We start from the raw sequence: 10298 nt of genomic DNA, 5'->3' as shown, positions 1-10298 counted from the left end.
GAATCCCTGGTGTCTAGTGAAGTGGATCTCTGCTTGGGGATCGCCATCCTTGGGTGATCCCCAAGCAGAAATCCACTTGGGACAGGTACTACTGGAAAGGGGAGATGCTCCCCTTTCCAACAATACCTCTCCCGTGTGCTTTGGTGCTCCGGGGGCTGAGATACCTTCGAGCACCAAAGCAGTGAAAGTGAATGAGCCAAGCAGCTCATTTCACTTTGACTTTCAATGTCATGATGTCAGCGCGCCATGCGCGTGATCTTCATTACACTGGGAAAAAAATGCCTCAGTGGGTGGGGAAGCTCTTCCTCAGCTCCTGAGGCAAAAAAAGGAAATCCCTCTGCTGTTTACAGCAGAGGGATTTTGCACTTGTGTGATGAGGATGGAATGGGTCCGTCCTCCGCACACAAGCACCAGTGCATGAAGGAACCATTCAGTCATGCGCACTGAAGGGGTTAAAACAGTAGGACCATCGTGCAATGCATTGTCATCAAAAGGAACTGGAGGCTGTGGTCACTCCTGCTTTGAAGTCCATTTACAGTAAAAAATAGTGACAAACAATTAATAGAAGCCATCCTGTCTGTAGAAAGCCCCATAGGCCTTTCAAAGGGTCCAGAGCACATGCAGTGGACAGGATGTGAGCATGATGGGGTCATCCCAACAAAAAACATTAATGTGTATCCATCTGTCAGAATAGAGAGTGCAGGAAAAAGGAGATTCCTCTTTCCTATGGAAACACAAACTGCTGGGAGTATGCAATGGTAGCAGATAAGAGGAGGCGCATCTTAGATCTAAGCTAAATAGATAATGTAATTTACAAATACATACTGTGCTGCATCTTGGTTTGGACAGTCGGCCAGCAGGATAATAATTAACCGAGCCATGTGAGGAGTGAGTGAGTGAGCTGACATGTCCTAGCAAGGGCCTCCAGCACATAAGTGGAATATGAAATCAACTCAGAAACAAACCACAGTCCCAGCGTTATCATGAGAAATTGGAGCAAGAAAAAAGAGCAAAGGGACCCTCACATTACCTGTTACATAAGGACAAAGTACATGTTAACATTCAAGATGTTTGTTTGTGTCCTTCACCTTTGACATACCTGGTAGACTTAACTGCATTCTCGTGTATGTTTTTCAAAGTTCTTACATGCAGCCCTCAAGGAACTTTGGGCCATCTGTATAAAACTTATTTGGAGGTCATAAACGACCCGATTTGCAGAATGGGGCGGTTTGTGACTGCAAAAAATATTTTGAAGTGGTCAAAAGACAAATTGTGAATCAGTAACTTCTTAGCGAATCGCAATTTGGTTTTGCAATTCGGTATGTAGAAGGGGCAAGTTTAAGACGTCCCTTCCAAATACTGAATCGCAGTGGTATGTCGCAAAACATCAAGGTCCATATTTAAAGGAAAATGATGGAGCACAAAGCTATGCCAAAATTAGCAGTGCTGTGCTCCGTCATTTTCACAACACAGGGATGCGCCGTATTTAATTGAATATGGTGCACCCCTGTGTTGTCCCCTGCCCTTGAGCTAAATTTAGCTGCCAGCGTCAACACATGCATACTTGCGCCATTGTGCAAGGATGTCTGTGTTGAGGGGTTTGATTGTTTATTTCTGGGAAGGTGTCCCTTCCTGCACATAAATAATCACTAATGGAGATTTGACACTTATGTGTGTGCTGCAGAATGCAGGACACACAGAAGTGCCAAAGCGTCATTTTGAAATGATTGTTTATGTGCAGGAAGGGACACCTTCCCACACATAAACAATCATGTCTGGCATTTTGCTCTTTCTATGCGTGCTGCAGAATGCAGCACACATAGAAAAAGCAAAAAACGAGGAGGAATAAAAGCATTCCTCCTCGTTGCGCCTTGCTAACCACACCAGGTAGGGTGGCGTTAGATTTTGGTGCTGCCTCAGGTTTATGAAAACTCATAAATCTGAGGCAGATTCAAAATGCAATGGGTGTTGCTGTGGCACACCCACAGCAACACCCATTGCATGCCCCTTCCACGCAAAGGGCTGCGTGTGACGGGGTCAGCCAGTGGTCCCACAACGAATGCCAACTCTTAAAAAAACAAAACTCAAATGTTGCAATTTTGGACTTTTGAAATGCATCCTGTAGAAAATGGGCTGCATTTGAAAAAGACATAATTGCTCTATGCAAGAGAAATCACAGAGGTGGTCTGCCGGCCTCCGCAGGCCACCATTCTTGTGATGGCTATCATGCCTAATGGCTTGCAAACAGCAACTTACCTCATTAATATTCATGAGGTAGGTAGATCTGCGATCCACTAGAAACCGCTAACTAAATATCTTAAGGTTTCTTACATTAGGAATTGCGACTTCTTATTTGTGATTCAGTAAGAATCAGAATTTGGGAATCGCAATTCCTAAATTTTGTACATCTGGCGTCTGGCCCCAAGTCATTTGTTCACAGATCCTGTTGTAATTTGCCTTACTCATATAACCACTGTACACATGGCTGGAGCAGGATTCAAGTGCCAACAAAAGAGTGCGTTTTCATTATTCTTTATTTTACAATATGTTCTGCTTCTCCGCATTGCTCAGTACTGCAAACATCCTGTCCTTAAGGCTACATTCAAAATGTTCAGCGCTGTCAGTGATTGATTGTGTGCTTTGAAATAAATTGCTCTCCTGTTTTACATAAACATATACATATTTCTACCTTCTTGACCATCACCACCATTTCCAAGTGTCATGTCAGCGTCCTGAACAATAATATACTTCATTCATTAACACTGATGAGACTGTGATTATTAAAATGATGGTATAGGTTTACTTTCACTCTACTATAATAGTTCCAGTTGGCGTTACACTGCTCGTTCACATGCGGACAACATTGGAAGCATAGGCAAGCTAGATTTAAAAAAAACAGAAACACAAATAATTACATTCTCCAAAGTGCTGTGGATTTCATAAGAAAATGCATAAAATTACTGTAACAAAGCTGTTTATAAGAGTTAAAACCATAATATTCAGATTCTGTTACTGACCTACAAAAACATCGACAACAGATAATCGACTACACTGTGTTGTCATTAAGGTAATAGTTAAAAGGTAAGTAAATATAGATTTACTAATCTTACCTCCATGTGTATTTAACTTGAGTACAATTGATTCATGGATCACGAAACATTACTGAGTGGTGCAAATACATGCCCTTGGTAGTAAGTATGGCAGCACTTGGTATAAACAATGTGGGGCGGTTGTGTTGCATTCGGTTTTTTAAAGTGTTGAATTTTGCTATGTTATGTTTTTTGTGTTGTTATTTCACTTTATATATTGTCATTGTCTTGTTTCTGTTGTTTACTTTGTTCGACAGGGAGCTGTATATGCAAGTTAAAGGCACTTAAAATTTGGGGGCTACCTGTGCCCAAAGTGTGGCAAACATGTATATGATGTTTTCAAGAAAAACACAAGTTCAATGCGTGTTTTCATACAGTGAGAACATACGCAATGGGTAGTGCACTTCATTTACTTTTTTTATCTGGAATGGATGAATAAATTCCCGAATTGCTATGATGGATTAATTTAAGTGACAGCAATCTCAAATTTACACCGAAAATCAACAAAAAACTAAAGGCCTCATTTACAAAAATCTGACGCATCAGCTCTGATGCGTCACATTACTTGCACTGCCCTGCACCCCTAATGACGCCGTGGATGCACTGTATTTCCAAAAGCTCAGAAATTCTGACGCATCAGTGGCACTAAAGCCACACATTGCAGGATTAGCGGAAAAAACATGACACTACACCAGCAACATCAGGAAGGCTCCCATGTTAAAAGCCCTGTGTCAGTTTAACGCCTGCTCCAAGTAGCATTAAAATTCAGCAGCAGTGAAGTCACAGAACAATGCAGTGAAATGTTGTAAATTTTACTGCGTCATTTCTGTGTCTTTTTACGTGGGAATGCCTACTTTGCATACATTTTACCTGGCGCAGGTATAATGTGGCGCAAGGCTTCACAAACTGGTGCAATGGTCCCATTGCATCAGTTTGTAAATGTGGTGCACTATAGGGGACTGCTTAGCATCACCGCTTTGTCAATAAAAATTATGCAAAGATGGCTTTAAGGGCTTGTAAATAAGCCCCTATGTTTTCGGACATTTGGATTATGAACATAGAAGACAAATTGGTGGTGGAATTATTTGTTAAATCAACTGCCTGAACACCCCAAGAGTTAAAAAGTAGGCACTGTAGGCACTGTTTCATATAGATATATATCTATATATTTAGAGCTATATATTTATATATCTAAATAAATATACATATATATATATGTATATATATGTATATATATATATATATATGTATATGTATATATGTATATATATATATATATATATGTATGTGTATGTATATATATATATATATATATATATATATATATATATATATATATATATATATATATATATATATATATATATAATAAAATAATAGAAAACAACAGACAGGCTTGTGTCTGGATCCCATTCATAAAGGTAAACTTAGGCCAGAAGTTTAGGTTTAGACATGAAGCTTAAGGGCCCAATTCACAAAAGTAAACTTAGGCCTGATGTCTGAGTTTACGTTTGTGAATTGGGCCCTTAGATTTCAGGTTTAAACTCAGACTTCAGGTCTAAGTTTACCTTTGAAAGACAATGTGGTAGTAACAGCTGCTCAGTCACAAGCCTGATAAGTGCCACATATATGGTTGCCAAAAACTCTAGCAAGACAGTCTGTTGTGATTTCAGTCTTCCTGACCTCCCTCGAGGGTGCAGTGTGTACTAGTTTTTCTCTGAGAATAGTTTGGGTGATTTCATGTACTCATTAGATGCATTTAGAATATGGAAGAGACCTAATAAAATTTCTGTTTCCATTATTCATGGGAGGTGGGGGAGTTGTAGTGTAAATCTATACATATATACAAAACATGTCAATATTAGTTAATATTCCACAGTTGATAATTTTTTAGGTCAATATTTATGATCTTGATATTCAGATATACAACCACCATGCAGCTTGTTTTATAGAGATTGGGCAAAAGAAAATCATCCAGTTTCTGAAGAAAGTGGTAAATCATGAAGAGATTCCACGTTTTCTCCTTCATCTCCCATCCTTGTGGTGAAGGTATTCAGCCCATGCATTTTCCTAATTGAAAACTTCTTCCAGTAACACCAATTGTCCATGAACATCAAACTCTAAATCAGGCCACTTTTAGGCAAAAGAGAAAATATTAGAGGTAGATCACAGTAGAGTGTTTGCACCATTAAGAAAATGGATTAGAAGGGGTAACAGAACCTCATTATATTATGAAAGGCATTCCTAAACGTTTCTTTGAAGACTCTCTTTTAGCCTAACATTCATCTCTTTGAAACAAGTCTCTGTCTCCCTGTCTGTCCGCTTCTCTTCCTCTCTGTCCGACACTCTGTCTCTTCCCATCTCTTGCTCTGTTGCCTAAATAATAATGCAGGATCCACAAGACGCAAAACTAACATTTTATGAAAAAAGTCAGTTTGAACATCCATCCACATAGTTCTTTATTTATTTCTGTGTCAAAGTTCTTCTTGATGCTGCTCTCCACCATGTGACGTAAGTAAGGCATAGCTCAGAAACAATTCCTTGAATGGCTACATTTTCTTTCTTTTAAAAAGGCTTGCATTCTAGTTCTGTGCTTTCTTTACAACAGTCCAGCTGCATGAAGTGAAAAAGACTGGGGCCGGCCATCTTGTTCCAACAAGTAATGCTCATAGAGTCTATACAGTGAACCAACTGCAGTTTAATGAAGGAGAAGGCACCATGAGGCAACATCCTGTTAGGGAGGCTGTGCTGTAGTTTCCTCCAAGAGTAAAGCTTGTTGGACTGCTTGCAACCGTGCTGTGGACGATATAAATGTAGTGCATTAGAACATAAATATGTGGATAAATAGATTGACAGATGAATTGGATCGATTAACTACAATTTGGGTCCAAGAAAGCCTAGTGTCTGGAATTGAACTGACTTTTTGATAACCCAGAATTCTTATTTTTTTGGTGAAAATGTAATGCTGGGCAGGCTGCCAAATCATGATGTCACACTCACCATTTTCTGTTTTTTCACAAGCATACCCATAAAGTTAAGGTTGTTCATGCAAAACAAAATACAAATGTCACTGATATGCAAGCAGTGTTTCTCTGTGCATGGGGCATTGTTTGCATTTTGGTAACTGTCTGTGGCTGACACTCCCTGCAGGGTGGTCCAGTACAAGTAAAAAAGAAGATATGCTCTAAATACCAATGATCTTCTTATGCTGAAATACCAGCAATCCTGTGGCAGATGGGTTCCCCATGGAAGATCCAGCTAAGGTTTCACCTATGGATTCCCAAAGCTTCCCCTGAGTATAAATGAAACAATTTATGGCAGATGCCTTATCCATCCATCATACTCTAAACTGAGTCCATTATTCTAGAATTCTGTTGTGGCCAAAGGTGATTTTCCCCCGCCTCCCCAACCTTATTTCCCACAGAATTACATTTGATTTCTTTAAAACATTTAACACCTTATCATTGTTTTTTGCATCATTGATTCAAATACTAGACAACTAGTAGTTTTGTTGTGTATACACCAATTGCACAGATGTGCAAAGGCACCCTTTGTGACAACTGTGTATGTCTGAGGAGTTCCCTTGTCGGCAGTAAGAACTCAGCTGCAGCCCAGATCAAGACTGTGACTATTTGCCTGAGCAGCCTTGTAGTGCTAAATCCCAACATATGGCTTTTAGCTGTGATGATTTGTACTAGTGTGTGTTAGCATCTATCACAACGTATTGGCAGTAGAGCCAGGGTATATGCCAATAGTTGAGTGTTACCAGTTTTTATTATTTGTGAGTTTGGAATTTTGAGCTTGAAATATTTGTGAAGGGAATGAATTCCTGGCTTAGTAGGTGAAAGGGGAGAGGAAGTTGAGAAACAACAGCATCAACAGGCCCTTAAACTGTCTTAAGAACAAAGACCTTCATAACTGGAAAAAGAAAACCTAGAAGAGCAGTCAACCCTTCTTTCTTGTCTGTATGCACAGTGGCATAGTGAATGGAGCTCTAGGCTCAACAGAACTGCTCTTCTCACATATGTGAAGTGGCAGTTATGTTACTTGTGAGGATATCTGCCTGTGTTTTAGGGCCACAGAGCTAAAGTTTCTTAAATATCAGGTGAAAAAGTAGTTTCGAGTTTGGTGATTCAGTGGGTAGTCAAGTTAAATGGATTGAGTTTTTGTTTTAGTTTGATCCACAGGCCTACTGACACTATATTAGCATGAAGTACATTCTGATATCAACGTTTAAGGGCACTTCTTAGTACTTATTCCCGATGTTTTAGAAGGGGACTTAACGTGACAGAGTCAAGACTAAGCAATGTTGTTGGAGAGTTCACCCAGCACTGTGTGAAGCCATGCCCCCTAAATTTCAGGAATCTGCTAGGGTGACATATCATTGGGTGTGCTCTATTGTTTACAAGGAAGCCCTTCTCAATGACATGCAGATAGATTTAGTGCAACCACTCAAAGGCTGAGAGTGATGGAGATAATGAATGGGCAGCCCCTGTGTACTCAAATTTAATTTAATGGGTTGGGTCCCACAGTACCTTGGCTGGTCAGGGAAATGTCCCTGCATGTGAAAGAATCCAGGAAAGAAGAGGTAGTGGGTCTGAAGAGAAACACGCCATGAGAAAGAGAATGAGAGCTGTCCTCGGGTGACACTTAAAAAAACATCCACTGAGATGCTGAGAATGTTAGCAGATTGATGTGCGCTCCAAAAGTGGCAGTTGGAAGGATAGTTTGCTCCCTAGTTTTCTCAACTGGGGTGAAATAGGGCCCTGATGTGACAGGAGAGGAGTTGAGTTTGCCAAGTGGGTGGGGTTGGAGTGAGTTGCAGAGGATGGGGTATTGTAGTCCATAATTTCCACAAGTGGTGAAGAGTGTGACACTGAAAGGTTGTGTTTGTGAGGGACTAGGACCCATCTCAGGTAAGGCCTGAGTGCACTTCCTTAGAGGGGAAGGTTCAGGGACCTCTGTAAAAAGTAAGATGTAGGATGACGTTGTTATCTGCGGTGGTGTAGTCAATGAAACTGATCTTACTTGCTCTACAGGAAAACGTATCTTGGGCCTGGAACTATAGGTGCTGGTTCTGTCTTGGAGCAGCTGTCTGGGTTGACTGGGGTGCATTTATCTGAATTTCCCAGCAGGGCAGACTTTTATAGAGCCCCAGCTGAATATATCACCCTAGAGTGTCCTGATAGAGATACCGCTGTGGAAAACGTAGCTGAGTAGGCAAGTTATTCAGCTTCATGGTGGTGTCCTTGAATTGCAGGTTAGTATCAGGGTCTGCCTTCTAACCTAAATGCCCTTAGGGTCACCTGAGGATCAATGAGACTTACAACCAAAGGACATGGTGATCTAATTTGAGTGTGGGATGATGACCAGTGACTGCTCTGTTCACAAAGGGAATTACCTATGATCCATCTCATGGTATAACCCCTGATATTGTTGTAGTGTAGATAGGTGTGCATGTACAAGTAGCATGCAGCTTAGGACATCGTCCAGAGACCATGATGAGACCTTTGGTGCCTCAGACATCTTCATAGTTACCTGATTGGGAGCAGTTGATCAGTCTCTAGTTTTGACTTAGGAGATGATGAAGATTAGACTAGGAGGAGGGTGCAATTAGCATGAGGCTTGGAATGCCCAACCAGATGTCACCCAGAGGCACCTGGCACCCCAGAAGTCTCTGAGAGGCTGGCAGCCTAGGAGAAGAAATGTTTCCATGGGTACATCTCCTCAGGTTATACATCTGTGAGTTATAGGAGGTTGTTAGCAGCTTAACACTGAAGATCCCCCTGCCAAGGTTGCCTGGACAAATGCAGTATTTCAGGATGGTTTTATGAAGGAAGGGGACTGAAGCATATCCTCAGACTAGGATTTCACAGTCTTCAGCATGACACTCAGAGTAGCAAGATGGTGAGCCTCTTGAGCTTCCCTGTTTTAGGTAGGGGGCACTAGGCCATGTCCTGTCTGAGTGGGTACCCCTCAGAAGATGCTAAATATTCTCCTTTGTGAATAAGTTAGCCCTTCAAACTCCAAAATGGCAGGGATATCACTTATCCTGTGTTCAGAGGAATGTTTTAAAACCCAGGGCATGCCCAAGACAGGACCTTTAGGATATAGTGATCTCACTTTTGAGAGTAATGATCGCATGGTAAACTGCACTTTCAGTGCCGAAGTGGAGGTTCCTGATGCAGCTGGTCCATGACTATGCTGTCAATATTCCTCTTATGAGATGGCAGTTATGAACAGTTTTATGTTCTAGGCTAAAGGAGTGGTCTTCAAAGGTGCTTTCTAGGTACAGTGACCCTGCCTGTGAGGTGTCACATACACCTGAGGGTAGACAGGTTCCGAGATTCCAACCTGTAGGATCCACCTGTGGCTCAAATTGTCAGAAGTGAAGGTGGGGAAATAGACTATGTGCCTGTCCCTTTACTGGTATCTTGTTACTGAGAAGTAGCGTACTCTTGTGCAAAGTGTACCTAAGGGGCCCACACTAGTCGTGGCATGGCACAAGTAATCCTTAGGTGACCCTTAACATACACAGAGAATGGAACTGGAGTCTAAGCAGTTTAGTGGCCATGAATGTTTACCAACAGGTGAGGGAACAGTGTCCTCATACCTGGATTAACTGATTTCAGATTGGATGTGAAGATATGGAGAAAGGCCACCAGCATGCCTCTGGAGAAGGGGACTGTGCCTTGAAATCTCTGTAGCAAGCTGTAGCTTGTTGATGCTTTCCTCACCACAAATGGCCATCATGTCTGTTTGCTCGAGGCACTTTTTGTAACTAGAATTGACTTTGATGGCAGTATAATGAAGACAGAAGGACTGGCCTTTTACCTGTTGCTTTCTAGGGAAGGTGGCGGTTGGTGCCTGCAACAAGTGGGGGGGCATAAGCCCATACATGATATTGCACTCAAGCAAGCTTAGTGAGTGTGACCAAACCTTTCAGAGCTAGCTGCTTTTGCCCCATTAGTCACAAATTGGAAGCACAGCAGGTGAACTTTGCCTTTCATCCTCCCAAGCTTAATACAATTAGAACTACTGCACCAGCCTATCTTTCAGACCTGGCTACAAGCAAATAGTGTGCCTGCTAGAGTTCCTTCACACATTGACCAACATTACCAGGCCTTGACCCACCAGTCCAATTACTTTCACCTATACACATTATTGATGCACACACACTCACCCACACTCAACAGTTCTCTCACCCTG

The 10298-nt window shown here is 41.5% G+C and overlaps 1 protein-coding gene across 1 annotated transcript in view; it reads right to left on the bottom strand.

The window, feature by feature from the left end:
• Positions 1-4481: 4481 nt before the first annotated feature.
• The window catches only part of SLC28A3 (solute carrier family 28 member 3), a 281213-nt gene continuing 275396 nt past the window's right edge, over positions 4482-10298 (bottom strand). The window contains exon 18 of the mRNA XM_069229756.1: positions 4482-5885. Coding sequence (XP_069085857.1) covers positions 5765-5885 — 121 coding nt within the window. The 3' untranslated portion in view covers positions 4482-5764. The remainder of the gene's footprint in view (positions 5886-10298) is intronic.

The sequence above is a fragment of the Pleurodeles waltl genome, chromosome 1_1, assembly GCF_031143425.1.
Source record: "Pleurodeles waltl isolate 20211129_DDA chromosome 1_1, aPleWal1.hap1.20221129, whole genome shotgun sequence".
NCBI lineage: Eukaryota > Metazoa > Chordata > Amphibia > Caudata > Salamandridae > Pleurodeles > Pleurodeles waltl.
Note: the sequence above shows the minus strand (reverse complement) of the source record. Positions and strands in the feature narration are given on the sequence as shown.